At 38.5% G+C, this 21,066-nt stretch overlaps 1 protein-coding gene across 1 annotated transcript; it reads right to left on the bottom strand.

Moving 5' to 3' along the window:
* Positions 1-4,447: 4,447 nt before the first annotated feature.
* On the bottom strand, positions 4,448-21,060 carry SLC40A1 (solute carrier family 40 (iron-regulated transporter), member 1). Its single transcript, XM_014954446.1, has 8 exons — positions 21,012-21,060; positions 20,683-20,750; positions 16,230-16,389; positions 15,267-15,382; positions 14,809-14,935; positions 11,335-11,577; positions 8,845-9,510; positions 4,448-7,716 (listed from the first exon to the last, which is right to left on the bottom strand). The coding sequence occupies exons 1-8, from the start codon at positions 21,052-21,054 to the stop codon at positions 7,397-7,399; spliced, it is 1,743 nt and encodes a 580-aa protein (XP_014809932.1). The 5' UTR covers positions 21,055-21,060; the 3' UTR covers positions 4,448-7,396.
* Positions 21,061-21,066: the final 6 nt, after the last annotated feature.

The following is a 21,066-nucleotide window of genomic DNA, read 5'->3' as shown; positions in this document are numbered from 1 at the left end:
CTTTGAAATGTATTGAAAATGTTAATGTGAGGAATGTGTGTTTTCTTCACTTCAGGTGTCCTACTTAAAAAGAATCCTTAGATGAAAGGCTTCTGAAGCTGTTTACTTGTACTTTCTAAGCATAAAGAGGATTTTCACACTAACCATTTTGCTCTTTCAACCATGTGTTTCAGCTTTCTCTCTTCAGCAGTGTCCCTTTGAAGATCTGCTGTATCACTGCTCTATGAAATGTGACTGTGATAATTGTGGAGTTTTGACAGTACTCGGGGGAAAAAAGCTTTCATTCTTAGAAAAGATGCCTGACCACTTGAATGACCCTGCAGAACAGCTTGTAATAGTGAATTCAGAGATTGCTTGTAAACTGAAAGGAAACATTACAACATTAAATGAAGAGAAAAGATGTATTTATGGATGCAGAAGCTATCCGTTGGACAGATCTCTGGAGGGCAATTAACTGGTGGTTAGGTGGTGTAAAAACTCAGCGTGAGCTAGTCTGTTCTCTCAGCAGTGATTCTAGAGGAAATACTGAACCAGAAGAACTGCAGGAATACATTAATGCAATTGCAGAGAAACAGAGATGGCAAAATGGTACCTGCCCTTGAAGATACTCGGGATTAGAATTTCCACAACTTCAAGGTTTCAAGCATGATGTAATCTTTGTTAATGCTCGCCTTCTCAAGCAAGATTACACATTTTCCCCATCCCCAGGTATTGTTAGCACATCACCTCTCAGTCTCTAAATGACTTCTTTCACTCTTGTCTTGTTTTCTAGAGCTCTGATTACACCTGTTGCAACCTTTTGGTTTCTCTCCAGTTAGCACTGCTATTCAAGACAGACACGAAGGAGAAGTGGGGTGCAGTACTCCATTTTTACCAATTCCAAAGAGAACAGCAGCCTGTAGAATTCCATCAGTGAATCATACATGCTATAGACTTGTTTCCATTTATTGTTTTATGTTATGTAGTTGACCTATGTTTGGCCTTTGTTGTGCTATAACCTTGCAATTCTTTTCTACAACAACAGGTGGGTGTTCCCTATCCAGTGTTTGAGAAGTCAGCTGGTCCTGCCTAAATGTAGTGCCTTGCACTTGTCTACATTGGATTTCATCTTATTTTTTTCTGGATCACTTTATCAATTTAAGTTAAGATGTGCTGTTGGCAATAGACATACAGCCATACCATAAGTCACATTACAGGCATATCACATTTTTATCCGTTTTCTAAGGACACGGGACTTGTGCAATCACAGTGTCCTCTGTTACCTCCATCACTTCCTGACAAACAGCTTTTGAACTACTTGGTTAATTCCGTCTTAATGCGATGAAAGGGAAATGTCTCAGAGATTTTAACAGTTTTGTGAGAATCAGCAGCTGGGAAGAGAAGCCTGAAACCGTTTCCCTTCTGTGAGGGAAAAGCCTTTGACATGAGCACAAGCCTCGTGTGTGCCATTTGTCCTGTTGGCTGGCTGATCAGTCTCTGAGCACTCATGGGCCCGTTGCACACACATGGCTCCTGAGGATCAGGCAGAGCACGTGCTCCACTTTGTTCTGCTGACAGAACAGGGGAGAGGGGAGCACTGCGAGGGGACCTCGTGGAAGAGCAAGGATTAGACAAGACGGGGGTAGGAGCTAGTTATTCCAGCTGTGGGTGCGCAGGGACCTAGGACACTTAGATACAGAAAACCATGCTTCCTTAGTTCTGCTGCTCGAGGAAGAACTTGTGTTCAGACTCTGGTATGGTGTCACCAGGACAGAGATAGCCCGTACACTGTCTCTCCCCTGACTGAAGTGGACAATGGCTTACCATGAACAGAGTGGGTGTGTTTTCTGAGCCAAAGTGAACAGCTTTAACAAGTGTTTTGCTGTTTGGTGGCGGGTGGGTTGGTGGGTCCTTATGCTTAGATACCTATTGAAGTTTTAAGAGCAGCATCTACTGTACACGCTCTTTCCCTTAACTGCCAAAGGAGGAGATTTAGATTTTCTAAACACAAGTAACTTCCCGTGCATTTACAAAGGATTAAGAACTCTTAACTCCGCAACTGTGAAAACAGATTGCTCCATTACTCTATACCAAGAATAAGAGTGGAAAGCACATAGCTGTGTGCTTCTCTTGTGACCAAATGCAATAAAGTTTAACTAGAAAGAAATGTTGACCCACACAAGAACAAGCTGAAGTATTTGAAAAAGCATTATTGAACAGCATGCACTTTGTCCATGAGCTTTAAGCAAACATCCTTGTTCATTTTTTTTTTTCTCCTCTTTAGAGTTGCAAAATATAGTCTGCCTTACTTTAAAGCAGAAGGTAGCGGCACAGCCAAACTCCAGGAATAAAATACTTTTAATCCTATAGTGATTATCGCACAACGCAGTTAACAGCGCCCACAAGCAGGACAAAATGCAGGAGTACAGAGGGCAAGATAATAAGGACTAATACTACTAGCTTTTCTAGTACTAAGTACTTGAGAAAGATATGAATGCAGAGTACAGCACAGTATATTCCTGGAAGACCTGAAAATAGGTCAATCTTGAAACCGACAAAAAAGCATTATCATCTCAACAGTGCTAGATCTACAAAAGCTAGACTTACTGGTTGCACTCTTCCCTAGCAGAAATAATCTTTACTCTGAATTACTTCAGGTTTGCTTGTAACCTTGTATTGTTTCAAAGTTACGAAGAGCCTATGACTTGGCATTGATTCAGTAGTATCTGCTAGTTTTTAATACTAAAAAGCAGTAGAAATTATTTGAAATGCATCTGGAATTGCCTGTTCATTTCTGTCACAGAATGCTTGGTTTCTTTATGAAGTTTTACCTGCAAATTGTGACCCTTTGTAGATTATGAGTTTAAAATATATGCTTTGCAAAACCAGTTGTGTAGGAGGCTGTGAGAGAAGCCCCTGTCCAGCAGGAAGGGAGTGTAACACTGTGACATGAAAAAACGTGATCTTTGACAGTGACCACTGAGGGAACACTCAGCTTATGAAGGAAAGGAGTTAGCTCTGCAGACCTGGGACATACACACCATATGTTTAGTAGAAGCAAAACCAGCAGTAACTGTACTGTTTTAAAAATATTAGATATGAACCTGTCTATTTTTTGGAATTTCTAACAGACTGTCTTCTCATTAAAGAAACAGAAAATAGCTTAAATTGAAGGGACCAAGTTCACCCTATCCTTTTTTCCTTTAATAAGATTCAATTTTCAATCCTTGTACCGTCAATGCTCAGATTAAGAAAACCTTTTTTTAAAACAAAGGCAATTATAAATTCCAGAGCAAAATACATTGCCTTCCATAGGCAGGGCTGGTATCTCAGCTACCTAGTAAGTAAACAGAGTGGTAGGTATCTTAAACGATTCTACCTTTGGCTGCTGAGTACTGAATTCCACAGGGTCTTAGAACTTTCCAAAACACGAACACCCAAGTAAAGGAAAACAGCAAAACCATCAAACAGTAAATTGCAAAGGGCCTTCTTCAGTCAAGAAAGTGTTCTTTACCCATTAAATATACTAGACAATACCATTCACAAACTTTTTTGTGCCTAAAGGGGTGGATCAGTGTAAGTACATTCACAAGTATTCTAATGCTCTTTTTAGTTTCTAAGTGGCAGTGAAGGAGGTAAACGTTCCTAAAGAGAAAATCAATAATCTGACCATAGCATTGACATTTTGGCAGTTTGTATTAAAGAGGAATATCACTTACCCTAATGCTACCAACTGATACATGCAAAGCCTGCAGTTTTAACCCACCACATTCTAATTCCTGCATGGGAATAACTAATTATTAATAATAATTCTTCAAATTCCCACAGGGGAGTAACATGCTAATAACATAACTGAGGATAATCCATAAAGGTATTGCTCTAGGAAAATCTCTAGTTCAAAGAAGAATCAGTTCAGGGAAATGCTAGTGCATGAGCACAGCATCCTTCCAAAGACCAATTCATCATGCAAGCATACCCTAAATACGTGTATCAAGAAGCAGTCCTGTATAAAATACTCAATTGAAGTACTTCTCAAAACTAAAACCAAAATATTAGAAGTACAGCATTTATTTTGTGAACACTCTTATACCTAGTGTTCTCCCCTACAGGCTGTTGCTACAGAAAGCCACAATGTCAAACTGAATACGGTAAAAAGATCACTGGGAAGGCAAAACCATTTCCTTCCTGTTGCTCAGTAAGCCAATACACAAAACTGCTCTATCACCAGCACTGGTCCTGGGCTGAGGTGAGATCACAACTTCACCTTCAGCTCTTGTACCTTAAGTTACCACTTAAAAATCAGTTCACTAAATACAGTCATTGCTTTTAGTACACTTGTCATTTCCTTCCTCCTCAATTCTACTTGTTTGTGCTTCGTACCCGTTTCCACCCCATCACTGTGGAATCCTCCATCTACAGGACCTATGCTGAATATAGCATACCAAGAGGAATAATACAAGACAACAAATAATTTTTTATGCAAATTTATTCATTAGCTTTAACAATAGTAATACATAAATCAATACTATGTCCAGCATAAGGTTGTATAATAAAATATGCTCTTCTGGTAAGATTGATTTTTAGTGCGTACATTTTAAGGGCAGTTTTCATCCAAATTGGACACATTAAAAAAAAAATAAATAAATACAAGGCCAAAAATGCTTACTTAATGAAAGTCCTGCTAAGTAAGACTTCAGGCTCCACATTGCTTCAAAGCACTAATCAGTACAGGTGCCTGTGTACATCTTAGACTTACATACAAATAGGTTGTGCTCAAGCAGCATACATTTTTTTGACAGCCAATTTAGACCAATACATACAAGATTTCCAATTTAGACCTATTTATTCTTCTTAAAGCTAGCATCCACCTTATTCTTTCTCTTTTAGGATTGTCTTGCTTTCTGGCTGTGTATCTGCACATATGACTCCCAGCAACATTATGTGTACAAAATACAAAGGTCCAGTCCCCTTCCCCAACACTACTTTTTTTGCTTGAGATCCAGACTGCACTAGCTAATGGAACTATTTATGAAACAAACTGGTACTCAACTTAAGTCAGACTACATTGCTCTTGGGAAAAAAAAAAAAAAAAAATTGGGAACAGATGGGAGCATGATAGGCTCCTAAGCTCTATTTGTTATGTTTTTGGAACTCTCTAGACTACAGGAATACATTGTCTCTGGGATTTCTGGTGCTTAGTGCTACAGCATTCAGCTTTAGGCACACTGGGTTCCAGAGACAATAGGCAGCCCACAAGAAGCTGCATTTTCAGCTTTGTTTCCCTGATGGCCAGTGAGTCCAATATCTACAGTGGCATTCAGATGTTCATCAAAGTGCAATATAGAGGCATTCACTGACATTTGGGCTACCCTTATTTATAATCAGCAATACTAAAATCTGGTCCCAATTTTTATTAGATACACATGAGAAAGCATATTTGGCAAATCAGAGGTATTTTATTTACTAGTGTACTTAACACACATCCTTTGGGTATATTTATTCTACAAATCTAGATAAGCTTGGGGTTTTTTGTCTTCTGACTTTTAAATTCTGCTGATGGCAAAATTCCCTTTTGCTTAAGAAGTTACACTCAGGATTGAGTCACAAATTTTAAAACTACTCTAATTAACATATTTTACTTCATTGTATCAAAACAGAACCCAAAAGCTTGGTCAAAGTATAAAGACTTACAAACCTAGTGAAAATATCCCTGAGAAACTTTCAGTAACATAGGTGTAATGATTAGTTTTGGTCCATTAGAGGAGAAAAATTGTTACATCCAGTTATTGAATGCTGAAGGCTACAAGTACATAGGATTCCCATTCATTGACTTTCACTCCTCTTACAAAATATTCTGAGACAAAAGCCACTGAAGTTCGGGGGTTTTTTTCCATTCTATTTAGTTTGATATATAATGTAATCATTACAAATTTTAAGATGAATGGCCTAGATTCAGCCCTGGTGCAACATGTTTAATGTTAATGGAGTTCACACACTTACATTCCAGGGCTGAAGTCTGGCAACACAGATGGCTGTGGAAGGACAGTACCTAGAACAAAAAGAACCTTAAAAGTTACAGAGGTTACTTTTCACAAGTAGCTGATGTATGTTTTTGCATACTGCTTATTTTGCAAACAAATATTTCACAACGATTTAAGTTTAGAAGTCATACCATCAGGCCATAGGAAAATTCAGAACACTACCTGGTTAAACTCTACTGAGAAAGCAAAGTGCGTAGTTTCCAGAAAAGTGCAAATATGGTTAATGACTATGGAAGTACTGTTAGTACACATGCAGGGTAAAGAAAACAGCAAGAATTTTATTTCTTGCAAATCAGAGGGATCTATCCATCTTCATTAGTCTGAAGTTGCTTAACAGGGCCACACAGTCCAACATCTCATTGTTTCAGCGCTACTTTAGAACAAATTAAGTCAAAATTCACATACATGTAAAACAGATAAATGCAAGCAATCCACTTTCTGACTTCTTTTGCCTGGACTACTAATAATTTTCCAATACATCAAGGCTTTATTAGGGTTTCTGAAAACAACAGCATTCAAAAATAAACTAAAGCTGCTTGTACTCTGAGGCAAAAACTAAGTTAGCCTTAGACATCATCTTTCTGTACCAGTACTCCTGACCTTAGTACTTTCTGCTACATAAAACCTGAGCAGACCTGTCATTTGCAATTAAAAAAGCCATGCTTTATAATGTTACATCAATAGCTTCTGCTAAATGACGCTATGTTTTACTTGGTATCAAGTGCAACAAAAGTGTAATACAATATATTGTACCTAGCACTCGCCTAATTTGTAAGGAAACATGCAAAAAAAGCCTATAAAGGTGTTTCTGTAAAGTTAAACCAAAACGGACAGAATACTAAAAAGGTTTTTTGCAAAAGCATTGGAACTTAGGAGTCCACTTTGGGAATCAAAGTATGTTTATATCAATTTGATATAACAGGGGACCAGAACTGGTCGTGGTAAGACAAAACCACACAAAGCCAAACACTGAAATCAAGTTATTCTGAAGCAACTAAAAAATGAGCCCTCTTGTTTTGCTCAATAAGCACAAGAATTGTTCAGAATTCATGAAAAAATTTAGTATTTATAACCACTAAACAGCATCATACTGTAGGGGCCAGCAACAGAAATTCAACATTATTTTTGTGATCAAATACTAGATGTATAACTTGGGGATCCTTTGAAACACCTGCTGTCAGGATTCATGCTGCCAAACACGAATCATTTTTACAGGGTCACTGTAAGATGAATTTAAGCTCTCTTGGGACAAGTTCCTTTAACAGCTAAATTATGCTTTCAACTCTAGAGAAACACCTTAGACAGGGTCACAGAAGGCGGTATATATGTTTAACCATGATATTTGTGTAGCAAGTTAGTAAGAGATATGTATCCTTTCAGACAGTAGATGTATTACCAGGCGGTGAACTGTCAGAGACTGTTTTGGGATCAGGAGTGCAACAAACAAAAAGTTGTTTTCCCAAGCTTTTTTGGGCAAATCTGAAGTACATTATGTGGCCCATTGCAACAAAAGACACAGAAATAAGCACCAATAAGCCAAAAGCTTCAGGGTTTGGAGCCAAGATAACCATGATGAAGTGCAGTAAATCAAGAAGATAATTCATGGAGTTTTGGACACCATTTATGATGCCTCTTTCAGATTCTACCACGTTTTCTTGTAGCAACTGTGTGACAGTCAAATCAAAGGACCAAAGGCCTACAGAGAGAAAAAAAACAAAACAGTTATCCATGCGACTGGTCTTCTCATGGTAAGCTTTCATTACTTCCACAATTCAATTCATACTTCCAAACACTCACTTTTGCCAAAAACGTGTGCAACGAGCTAGCCTTCATCAGGTTAGAGCTGATTTCACACTGACAGTCAAGAACAATTTACCCTCTCTTTGCTAATATTTCCCAAGATAACACACACAGCTTGACACATTAACTTGCCTGCCACATCTTGCTTCGACATCTATCAAGTTAATATTTTGCTCATTTATTCCTTATTTAAATAGCTGTTTTACAGCTATTTACACACAGTGTAATCCTGCTAGCTACAATTGCTAAGTTGTATACAAGACGTTTGAAAAACAAATCGCACACATTTTAAACTATGCAGATAACTTAGTTTACAAGAGGCTTGGTTGACACTAGCTTCTATACTGTTTTAGTCTGTTAAGAATTCAGCGTTAAAGGTTTGTCTTGCAAACAAACTTAGTACATGTGAATCAAGTATTTTATTCCTCCAAAATTCAGCAGAAGCAGAAATCAAGAGTATAAAAATTCTACAGATGAGAACTACGGTTCATTACATTTATGTATTTGACAGCCTTGTCTGTCGACAGATACTAATACTACACTAACCAGCAATTCCTCAAAAAATTAATCTGTCATCCAAAACAAAGCTTCTGTTCTAAACTCCTTTGCTGGTCACAAGTTTAAAGATTAGATAGTTTATTTAATGAAAAGATTAACATAACTGTTAAGTTCGAAGGTTTCCACGGCAAATGTACTTAGTTCTATTTCCTGTTAACAAATGGTCTTATTTGGTTGTGAAGAAAGATCACTTAGAGATAAGCATTCCAAAAAACAAGTTACATTCACTCAAAATGTGTTAACTTTTCTCCTATCAGCGATATATGATAGGCAAGAAATTAGTACTGCAGTCTCTGCACTGATGTACTATTGCAAGATCATTTCATTTTTATGTGAAGTGTAATGAATTAGCCTTAGAAATGCAATATAACTTTAACTGTAGCCTACAATTCTGAACTCAAATTTGTATTTAGTTGACGGAAACTGTAATTTTTAGATCAGATTTCAATAGCGACATAACACTTACCAACTCTAGCAGCAATGACTCCTGCAAACAGAAGACTAACAGAGATCAAAGGCACAGGCTCAGGACTCATCTCTGGGTCGCTGTTAGCAGGAGTAGTAGACCCGTTTAACAAGTGGGGCATTCCAGTTGCAAAAACCATTTCAGGCTTATCTTCTGGAGATGCTATAGTAGGTAATGGTTCACTTTCAAACAGCCTTGCACTAATGTCAGCAAATGGGGAAACAGTCAAATCCAGAGGACTTCCAGGCATGAATACAGAGATGGCACATAAGACCAGACAGGCAAATTGAGCAACTCCAGAAATAAGGCCCGTGCGAATCAGGCCACATTTGCGACGAAGCCAAGTGAAAGCTACTGTTCCCATGATTCCGGTGACTGCCGAGGCACCCATCAGGAGGCTTAGCACAGAGCCACTCAAACCCTGAGTGTATGCATAGCCTGTAGTAATACAATCAAAGCCCAGAACAGTCATATACAGAAACGCAAGACCCATGCCTGCAAGAAACACTGGCTGGTTGTAGTACGCAACCCATCCATCACGGAATGTGATGAAAGGTTCGGCAATCCGGGCAGTGCAGCTCACTTCCTTCTCCTGTTGGGGCTCAAAGCCAGTTACATCTTTCTCAACAATTAACTGCACGCCTTCAGCAGGTTTCATGTCACCCTCTGTAAACAGAAATGTAACTGTTAGATATGCTCCTGCCTGGAAAGTGCAGTGTAAACTGCAAGACAATTGTTAGCAGATAGTAATGTCACTGGCGCAGAATGCATCAGTTAAATTCTGCAATTAACCTTCCTCCAATTACTTAAACGTTTTAAAGTGTCCTTAAATCCCACCTGTACAGTAGGATCAAATAAAGTTTAAATAAACTCCTGCTTGTTCAATTAAACTGTGGTAGGAGAAAGCATAACCTGCTTCTTTTCAATAGACTTGTGACCAGATGCTCCATTTCCATAAATAAGTAATTTGTTTCATGAATGCCAATGTTAGTTGGCATTTTCACATATCCTTGCATTTTCAAATGCACTAATCACAGAAAGCAGGGAATACTTAAACATCTGTAAATATCTCATATCACAGTAGAAGAACCAAAGCAGAGAAGCTTGCTGAAGCCTTCCAAAGCCAAAAAGCTTTCAAAACTTGCTTCAAAGAAATCTCATCCTCATCCTAATACAGAAAGCAGGCACTTCCACTGGTCACAAACAAAAGCCAAAGAATCCACGGCAGTACTTAGATGAGTATGGTGGACAGAAACTACACAAGTGTTTGGATGCCTGAGCAGTGTTACAGCACTGTCAAGTTTGATAAAGTCCACATACAGAAAGTGAGATAAATTGAGTATTTTTCCAATTTTCAAAAATGCCAGTCTTCTACTGAAATCAAAACACTACAATAGCAAAAATTAAGATATGTTTCCTATATTTTGCCATTTTCTAAATGCTTTATTCTTCAGGAGCATTCAAGAGCCAGTTCCAAAGCTATAGAGTCCTCTATGCTCTTTATCTTGCTCCCCTGTCCTAGACTGCCATCAGCCTCGTCCAATAGTTTACTGGATCAGCTGTTACCACAAGTGATCTGCTGGCTGTGAAGAGGGTATGTCTCTTCAGCATTTTTAGTAGCAGCCCCTTATCTCACTATCTATTGAGTAAAGAACAGATTGCCAGCTAGCTTTTAAAGGAAGAAAACCAGCAATTATTTATAACCTTTCTTTAAAAAAAAAAAAAAATCAAAACAACGCACAACATGCTGTAGCTGGGAGCCCATAGGTTGAGCTTTCAGTAGTACTCATGTACTGCTATCTTAAAGTAGGAAAATGCTTAAGTTTTGTATTCCAGTATCTGACTTGACAAAGAAGTCTGCTTCTCAAACAATTTTAATTTCTGATATTAAGACTATGTAAAGTAAGCCTAGTATCAGTTTTAAGATTGGCTACAGTCATAGCCATCTACACTGCAAATGCCATTGTTCAGCTTGGCCAAGGAAGCAGAGCAGAAGATCAAAGTAGGTATTTTTTTTTTTTCCCTCTCCAATGAACTCTGTATGCTGCAGGAAATAGAGCATTACCACCTAGACTACAACCTCCTGAAAGCCTGTTAGTACTATGCATAAGTAGAGAAAAGCTGGCAAGGAGCATTCCTACAAAGGTGGTTTTGCTTGTGGACAGAGTGAAAACTTTTGCCAGTTTATTAGCTATGCTATAGATGGATATCCTCTTGAGCAGCCCTAAATAACAGGGCTGACTTACTCATTTTAAATGACTAATTAAGAGGAGAGCATTCGTTCTTAGGTTGCATTTTATAGCATTCCTCAAATTGCTGCACAAAGCACTGTTATTTAAGTGTCTCTCATATCTATATATAAAACCTGAAACCTCCAAGCTAGGAGTAGAAAGCCTCAAAGCAGTGCATATAGAAGGTAAAAGTCAACACTTCAGTTTGATACAGTGAATATGCTACAAATTTGAACAATTACTTCTGTGTTTTCAATACCTTTCTTTACATTCAACTGTTTCAGTTCCGATTCTTCAACTTTTGCAGATTTGAGAGCCAGAGTTGGGGTTTTCTGATAAACCTTCCAGAGCAGCAGATACTCCACACACATCGACATCAGGTTCCAGCCCGAAATGAATCCACAACCAATCATCGGGGAGCCATATGTCATTATCTGACCGACTGCCATTGGGGCCAAGATATTGGTCAACTGATCAATTCTTCTTATTGTGGCATTCATATCTGTCAGAAACGATTTGATGATATGAAGTAATTGCTGAACACTTACAGTGAAATACTCAGTAACATAATTGAGGATTGTGCATGTATATACATCAAGCTTAGATGTCTTGCTCTAAGCGTAAGGGGTTCCATCATTGCAAAACTGCTAGCCAGAGGGCACCTTCAGAGTGTTCCAGTGTTAAAATTTACTGTGACCAACCAAGGTGTTTGTAAACCAAATTCCTACTCCTGCAAGTTATGCCTGCATGAAGTCCTCCAGGTTTAGCATGCTGGGTTTACAGTGGAGGTGCAATCCTGCACGTAATACTCAGTCATGAGATCAGACTACCCTTACATCATAGTGACCTTATGGATCCCTAAGCCTATCTCTGTAACATTCAAATCCAGCATGCACAACTCCAGACATTCATAGCAATCTCATATGGTAGAATTCTTTCCTGTATAATAATACAGGAAACTACCTGTGGAATAATTTTAGCAACTACTATCTCCCAGTACTGGACCACGTATTTCTTCATCTCCTCCATTTTCTTCTAGTAACTGGTGACCACAATACCCACCGTGATAGCAGTGGACCTTTGAAATGGCTTTAAATTTCCTTATCAAGTCACATTGGCTACAACTGCCATCAGCCACTCTCAGAACTTGCTGTGCAAAGTCCTCATTCCTTTATGTTCCATGCTTTGATGTTTACAGTCAAAACAAGCAGCCTATTCTCAGCACAAATGCATCTTCCACTTACTGCAAGTCTCACCCTGCCCAATCTTACCCACTTTAGTGTCACTACATCCTCTGGGCTCCTGTAGGTTTCCAATAATCATGCCATTGTTCCACCCCTAAGAGCTGCTAGATCCTCAATGGTTTTGCACATCAGGGCTTCAGGCTGCTTCAAAGTACATCTCAAACCTATTTTAGAGCCCTATTATGAAATTAGAGCTTTTGAAGAGCAGGTAAAACTGTATACCAGTGTGAAACTGCTTTTCTGAATCTGTAGAGGGTTACTACTAGCCATTCAAAGAAACATTTATGTTATTCTATTTAGAATTCAAAGTCAACTCAACACTAACGATTTGACTGATGGTTAACTAAGTTAAATACTTGCATAATATTTGGCTTTAGAAAATCCAAGGACTAAGCTTCATTTTTTTTGAGTTGAGGAAGGCTAATATTTCCACTCAGGAAAGGCACAAAGTAAGAGTGAATGGAAAAATTAGTTGAGGACAATAAAAAAAGCGGAAGCCAAAGCAATTTTATTTCCCTATTCCACTAATTTACTCAACTGAGGCTCTTCTTAGAGGAAAGGTAGCAGTGCATAGATGCACAACAGTATTTGCTGCAAAATCAGTGCTGGCATTTCTTTTTTTACGTTAAGGAGTTCAAATAGTCTCCAGGTTACACTATGATTAAACATACAACCACCCTATTCAGCCTGGAAGATCCATTAGACAGATCTGTTGAACTAAGGTGCTTAGTTACATGGTTTTTTTTTGTTTTCAAAATTAAGTTCTGTGAAAATTTAGAGTAACCTCTTCCCTGGTTTTTCAGTACAGAATACAAGTGGTCATACAACTCTGTCTAAGCTCATGAAGCAGTACAGATGCAAGACTGCCTCCCACACAGCAGTTCTCTGCAGGTGTGGTCTGTACTTTATCTCATGTGCATTTAGCAGTACAGGGATTGGGGAGATTTGCTGAATAAGATCTGACACAAGAAGAAAGGTTAATGAGAACCATTAGAACTTTAAGGTTTTTATGGATGGATGATATATTTCTACTTGTGATTCACACCAAAGTTAGTTAAGCTGCACTGCTGCTCCACAAAAGGCATGACCTAGAAAGGTACTGCAATGTTGAAATAAAGGACTATATGGTGGAAGACTTGTATACTGGGAAATGAAAGCAAGATGCTTTTTATGCATTTAACTAATAACTAGCCTCTCCTAGATGAGATGGGGATATAAGATTCCTTCATTGGAGATAAACATCAAGAATAAATCTGCAATATAGGACTCAAATCCCTAAAAGGACTCTGGCATGTAAACTGAACGTTATGGTCAATTTAGGCAGATTAACAAAAAACTGGAGTCCAGAAGCTGAAATGCTGGAGGTATCCAAACTCCACAAGTGTGAGACTTAAAGTTTGAGTGAGCTATAAATGTCTTGGCGATGTTAAGCTGCTCTGTGCCTTGTTTGCACTTCAGTATCACTTCCTCTATCTGGGAAGGCTTAAATCCCCTTATAGGGTTGATTCAGAGCCCACATAGCCCGCTCATCCCAAAAAAATGTAACAGACAGTGTGGGAAGCAGCAATCAGAGCAGCAGCATAGCCAAAGATCAATCACACATCTCTTGGTGCGAGCAGCCTTGCAGCTAGGAGTAGTCCCCAGCAACGGAGAATCAGGTTCAATGCGTCCTTGGGGAGGATCCCAAGCAATCTCTCACATCCAAGTAGTGTCAAGACCACCAAGCTGCAGTAGAATCTGAATGGGAACTCATTCTCTTTCCTAATAATCCCATGCCATTGTGCCATAAAGAAGGAAAAGGAAAAAATGTTTGCTAGGTGAAAAAGAATATGAAGTCTGGAGTCTAATACTAAAGGTATCAGAAGTCAAGGAACACAAAGCTCTCAGTTCCAACTAAAGAAGTGTTCACAGCTCCGAGTTAGACATCAAATGCTAGAGAAGTGCAAGATTTTAAGTATATCTGCATGCACAGCATTTCCTACTGGCAACTTCCTGATCCACCTACTTTACTGTTCTGGACTTCATTCTCATGTATCTCTTTCTCTGATCCTTATGTGAGGAGCCCAGTTATGCAACAGTTTTGTGTTTCATTCCAGGGACCTAAAAATAAAGTATTGCAACACTTGGCTTTAAGTGTCTGGAAGTTAAATAGCTTTTCTATTAAACACTGGTTGTTTAAGAGCGTGGTGTATGTTTATTTGTTCAGCAAGAAAAAAGTTTTCCTGACAAAGCTGCAGTAGGACTAAAAGGAGGACAAAACAAGTTTAGGAATGAATTCTAAAAACCTGAATTGTAATCATACCAGTAACTTTGAATCCCAGTAAGTTTAGTCCAGAAGAGGGAAAAGGAAAATAAAGGCTGCCCTTTTTACCTGCTGTTTTTTCATAATATGTGGAACTCAGAGTGTGCTGACCTCTGTAAAACTGTAGTCTAAAAATCAAGCCTGGAAAGTAAGACATTTAAGGCATTAAAAAAGCAGCATTTTTCACCTGCCAGTTTGCTTCTGTCTTCCCCTGCAACCACAACAATCCAGTCCCTCTGAATTGTGATCGCTGTGGCAGTGCTGGCCAAATTGGCAATATTTGCTATTGTGATAACCAGGATATAGCACACCGTCTAGAGAAATGGGGGGAAAAGTTACAAGGTGAGAAAACCGATGAAAGCAGAGCTCCACTCCTACTGTGTACAACCAGAAAAGACACTTTTACATTTAAATCCATACATTTTAGTGTTACTCTTCAGACAAAACAAGACCAAGCCTACTTTACAATTCCTGACAGAAAGCAAACACCTCTGTTTACCCAACTAGCTCAGTTTCCTTCACCCATTTTAGCTCACAGGAATGTCTAAACAGACTAGACAGAAAAAAATAAAAAATCATCTGCCTCCCATGCTCCCCAAAGTTTCTTTGCAAGTTAATTCCTTATTAACAAGTTCAAGCACTCACAAGAAGCCATCCATGGTATAAGGTCAAAAGCTGTGTCTTAAACAAGAAGACAATCATCAGGATAATACCACACAGGATGACAGATGCATTCTGTACAACCAAAGATGTCTGGGCCACTGTTTTAAATCAAAACAGAAAGCAACAGTTACAAACACAAGAATGAGCTAACTATAAGCTTAAGGAGGTTATAATTAAGGAACATGCACAAATAATTTAAGTATTTTTATTTTCCTCTTTGCCCCCCCAAAATATAAGTGGTAAAACTAGACTTCATATTACATTTTTAATCTTCCATTGTCTTAAAGAAACAAATCGATGTCTGATATAACTCTGCAGCTCTTAGCAATTCATAGCTCTTAACAATTTACAGCCCAAATAGGTCTTTCTTCAGTCAAACCCAAACTATCTGTTGAAATGCTGCCACTATTTTTAAAGGGGTAAAAACAAGATTTAGCTTGAGTCTCTAAAGCTCATCTTTAGCACGCCACAGAAGTGATGCTATTTTGTAAACTCTTGGAAAGTAAAAGCGTGTAAGAAGAACTTGATGCCATGTTATTTATAAAACAGATTAAAGCATACATATTTAAAATACGTATAATTCAAATGCAGTGTGTGTTTACATTTAAGTGGAAGATGTTTGTATCCAACAGAAAACAACAAACACTGTGAACGTATGTTAGTATTAGACTGGTAAGGACTACAGATCAAGTTTTTTAAATTACATGCTTTTGACCTTTTGTATTTCTACATATCATACAGTTTTAGCCCGAGTAGTGAACATACAGTAACACAAAACTGTTTCCCTCCTGTCTTTCACACTACCTTTGTGTAATCATTACCACTGAAACACAAAAAACTGAGTCTTAAAAAAAAACTGAGCAAGCCCCGTTTTCATATTTGAGAAGTTAACATTACATTAATTTGATCCATCCTTAAGTAAATAACCTGCTCTAGGAATCTAACCTTTGAGCCTGGAATTCTTGTCCACCCAGTCTCCAATAATGGCTCCCAGGAGAAGAACTGATCCCGCCACAACCAGTCCATAGACTGCAGTCAGGAGTAAGCTGTTTCCATAAAGTTCAACCAGGAATACAGACACAGCAAAATGCCACATACGATCTCCCTTTAAGAGTAACAGAGAGCACATACACAACATTACTATTTGCACTTTGCTAGCACACAAGTTAACCATTTTACTAATGCCCTGACAAAAGTATGCATTAAAATAAATATTTGTTACACATGCAAGAGTGGGGTGCAGGGATTGGGTTTGCTTTTATTCAGTGTTTTGGTTATTGGGTTTTTATATATTTTGAGGGTTGTTTTAGTTTTAGGGCTTTTTTTTAATGACTACATCCTGCCACCAGTGTTTTTATTCCAGTATCACTAAGATCATTTGTCCCAATCAAGTGCAACATTATAGCTTGTAACATCACATCAAAAATCCCAGGTATTTTGCATTATAATGTTACAGGACAAAGTCTGTGCCCTGCCGCATCCAACTAGCCTCAGAAAGGTAGATTCTCCAGCACAGTTCAAACATCAGCAGAGTTATTGATTACCGGTACTATTTAAATAACTTTTCAGGACAGCAGTTTGCTCTTAAATGATCAAAGCTTAAATGCTGCTATAAAATACAAGATCCAGTCAAGCCAAAGCAAGTCATAATACAATTCAAGATAGACGTAGGTAAATCAAGGAAGGTGTTGTCCTAAATGTTAACTGAAGTTTCTGAAGTCAGCAGACTTATGCTATTAATAATGTTAAGCATCAGCATATTACTAAGGTAGAATATATCAGAGCTTGTTCCACCTACTGCAAACTCATTGCTAGCTCAAACTATTTAGCCCATTGCTAGCTTAACCTAGGGCTCAGGATAAAAAATCCTTACATTCTGATACTACTTACTACAGGTTAAAAAAAAGCCCCAAATGCTCAACATGTCTAATTGAAGTCATTTTCATACTACTCATTTTTAGGTTTGCTACCAAACAGACCTGTGGCTTGCTAACAAATAAATTGAAGCTTTTTGTTGTCACACAATGGGAATCACATCTCACTTTACTTTTAAACATATCAAGAAATGCACTACGGAAGAAGCTTTATGTAACCAATACCAAAGCAGATGACTAGAAATCATTCATACTATTCCAGAGCAAACAGTTTGTTTAATAAGTTTATTAATATTAATAAATTAACACAGTTTGTTTAATATGCCTAAAGTTAGTCTTGCATAAACCAAAATGTATTCTTCTGCTGTCTTATCTAAAATAAGCAATTGCTATTTGATATGCCAAATAGTACAAATTTCTAAGTACCTCAAATATTCTAAAGGGCTGACAGAGGTGTAATATAAAGCACCTTATAAAAGCAAAGTCTGTCAAACCTAACATACCATGTAACATGGCTATCAAGAGATACATAAAAAGCATGTTATTTGGAGGGTCAAAATAATTGCAAAGTCTGATTAAAGTCTTCAATGCAGTATAAATGCACAAAAAGAATTTGTCTTTTAATGTTATTGAAGTTCTCTGAAGGAGGCTTCTTCAAACACCACAATGTGTAAACACTCATTTGTTTTCTTAACCATAGCAGAAAAATAATTACCCAATCACGCAGGAAGAAAAGTTTCACCTGTTCAAGGAAAAACTCTAGATATTTTTTTTTTTGTTTTCGAACTAAATACAATGGAAAACATGCCAACATAAGCATGATCAGCTTCAATGTGCCCTCTTGTATATATTAAACCATTTTTCACCCTCCAGAGACTGAAATTCACTTAAAATACATGCAGGTGGATTAAATAAGTTTTGATTGGCTTGCATAACTATTTAGGTAGAAAAATAAGCCAAGAAAGTACTTTCACATTGAAATTTTGTAACAGAAATTTAGGTTTTTTTTCTTTAGGCAGAAATGCTTCAGCTACTAAATTCTGACACAATTAAAAAAAAGACTTTTTTTTAAAAAAGGTAAGTATCTGAAAGTCAGTGGCAGCCTCTACTGTCAGAGTGAAAAACTTGAAACTCACAGAAAGATTCCTTTGACTCTAGTGAGATCATGATTTTGCTATACAATTCATTTAAGGAGCCTGTGAACTCCGTTCAACCTTAACCAACCCATTTACCCAGAGTATTTAGATCAGGCCAATCCACACAGAAAAATTTTGGCGTAGCTAAAGCTGTTCCAACCTGGAAGAATGAATTTCTTTCAAGAATTAAAAACCATAAAGAGCAAGCAAAGATAAATTAGTGTCACAGAAAAGCGGTATTAGTGAATTATAGAGGTTTGAAGCAGGTACATAATTTCAAGCTGAGATCTTAAACAGTACATAATGTCTTCAGAAATGGGCAAAGCTTTGATTATGTATACTTAATTCCACTATAGAATGTCTCAAAATGTGTATATTTCAACTCTTTTAGATAAATAACTACAGCTGTTTAATATCAGCATCCTTTTAAAGATGGTTCTTGCTCTTCTATCATTATAATTATCTTACAATTATCTCAGACTAGACATACACAATCCCATCTGAGAACTGAAGCCAACAAGTTAAGCAGTAACCACACTACTACCCTACTGACAGGCTTCCAGAGGTCTAAGTGGCACAGATGAGGCCGTGCAGTTGCAATTGACCTCCTGGCAAGTATTGGGCATGGCACCAACAAGGAGAAGCCACTTTCATTCTGTTCTTACTTTAGTGCCGAGTGATAGACAGCAATGAATTAAAGACATAAAGGCAACAGCATATGGTCTGGGACTCCAGTCCAGCCCAGTAAGATCACTCAGGCTAAGCACACATCCAAATGCTCTGCTGAACAAAAGCCCAAGAAATAATCTAGACTTTGTTCAAATCTGAACATTTGTGGAGATGTGACACGTGTAATCATTTACAGCTTCCCCTGTGTTTGGGAATGGCTTAGTGACACAGAAACCAAATTAGCTCTCTCAATTACAGCAAAACCACATTTCTATCAGGTTTCGTATTGTGGACATAACCACTTTAGAGCAAAGATGATCTATTACTTTGAGTTCTGAAGACTAGGGTGCTTGTTTATCGCTCCTGTTAGCAAAAAGCATTCAGACTACAGGAACACTAAATCTTAGGAGATACAAAAGGTATAGTCCTACACCCAGTTCTGTATTCAACTGTATTTCTGTTGTTTCAACAGTTTGGTGAGTGGTTTTTTTTGAGAAAAGACATTCAGCACAGATGAAAACACACTGGAATAAGGAGTATACTACTAATATTGCTAAACTGAGCTGAGTAGACATCTTGCAGTCTAATGTTTGCCAGGGTGTGCGACATTTTCAAACTCTGCTTTGTCACCTTTACTCACGTACTGAGCGGTGCCACAGCCAAGCTCTGAAGTGCCCATCAGAGAGGAGTAAGTAGGGTGGGCTGAATTGCCAGTTAGGGTACAACTGACAAAAAACGCTGCAGGTAACAACCCTGGCCTCTGAAAAGCAGTGAACTAAAGAAAAACACCACCAGGGAGCTCCTTCAGTAATATAAATAATTGCTAAAATATTGCACTTGTTTAAACAAGCATTTGATACCACTCCAAGCCTTCTTCCATTAACAGAAACATCAATATGACCTTTCAGATTAGTGAAAGTAAGGAGCTGCACGAGTTAGGCACGCAATGGTGTAACTGTATATCAGCCATATGTTCCGTGCTATACAAAGCACAGTCCAAATCCAGGACTAAAGACAAAACAGGGAACATCAAGAAGGAAAACCTTTCCACTTCTTGAATCAAGCCATTGGATGGAGGCTTAATATTGTATTATAACATACAAATATTCTTAATTTTATTATATGGAATTGAACCAGAGTGTCTATTTACAGCACGTTTTAAGATTTTTTTTAAGGATCTTTCAGGTGAGTTAAAACTGTTGTTGTACGTTTCTTTAGTACAGAAGGAAAGCATTTCAGAAGGCAAATATTTTGAAAGAAAAAGAGACATCTCCTGACATTCTCAACAGGTTTGCTAAAGAGTGGCAATAATGGGTACATTGCAAACACTGAATATTTCCCACTAGTTAGTGTAATAACTATACAAGTCTTTCAGATACATGTTGCAATAGACTGTCTTTCATTCTGCTACAGACCGCACTTCATTTCTTTCACTCAGAACTTACTCTGTAAGGAGTCTCACTGGTTCTGTGGTTACTTAAAACCATAAAAAGGTACAGAACCAGAGTCTCAGGAAATTGAGTACTGGACTACTCTGCTCTCATGAAAACCTGAATCTACTGCAACTGTGAAGACTTTTAGCAGCAAGGTGTTGTAACCATCTACCTTTGTGGTGGTGTACTATTTTGTGAAGATTTTTTGGAAAGCACCAACAACATTAAGGTAAATCATAGCTAGGTTAATGAAGCCCTACTCCTCCCAGGCGCACATTTTACTTACCCAAGTGGACAGCGCGTGCCCAAGATAAAGAAGAAACTTTGCAGACGTAAAATAGGCAACCACAGATCCTAAACGAGAAATAAGAAACAAATGCTAAAGGAGATTCGGGCACAGCCACAGCCTTTTGCTACGCAGCGGGTACAGCTCGCTGCCGTGGAGGAGCCCAACACCGAGGGGAGCCCCAACACCGTTTTCCCAAGGAAGTCGTCCCTGGAGCCCACCGCCCGCAACGGGGCCTCTCGCCCCCCCGCCCCATCCCCGCCCCGCTCATCCGCTCCCGGCAGCCGAGCCACAGGCGCCCCCGGCCGCCCCCGCCGCCGCGCACTGACCGCAGGGCCGCTGCTGGCCCGCCGGCTCCGCTCCCCGCGCCATGCCGGCCCGCTC

The sequence above is a fragment of the Calidris pugnax genome, unplaced genomic scaffold (assembly GCF_001431845.1).
Source record: "Calidris pugnax isolate Ruff unplaced genomic scaffold, ASM143184v1 scaffold103, whole genome shotgun sequence".
Lineage (NCBI taxonomy): Eukaryota > Metazoa > Chordata > Aves > Charadriiformes > Scolopacidae > Calidris > Calidris pugnax.
The sequence above is the reverse complement of the archived record's forward strand: the minus strand, read 5'-3'. Positions and strand labels throughout refer to the sequence as shown.

Bases quoted from the DNA above. Each gene is read 5' to 3' on its own strand.
- SLC40A1 (XM_014954446.1), bottom strand. From the start codon at position 21,054: ATGGCGCGGGGAGCGGAGCCGGCGGGCCAGCAGCGGCCCTGCG. The intron at 15,383-16,229 runs GTTAGATTCCTA...GATTTAAAACAG, and splicing joins CAAGAATTCCAGGCTCAAAG to TGGCCCAGACATCTTTGGTT. The intron at 7,717-8,844 runs GTAAGTGTTATG...TTCTCTCTGTAG, and splicing joins AGTCATTGCTGCTAGAGTTG to GCCTTTGGTCCTTTGATTTG.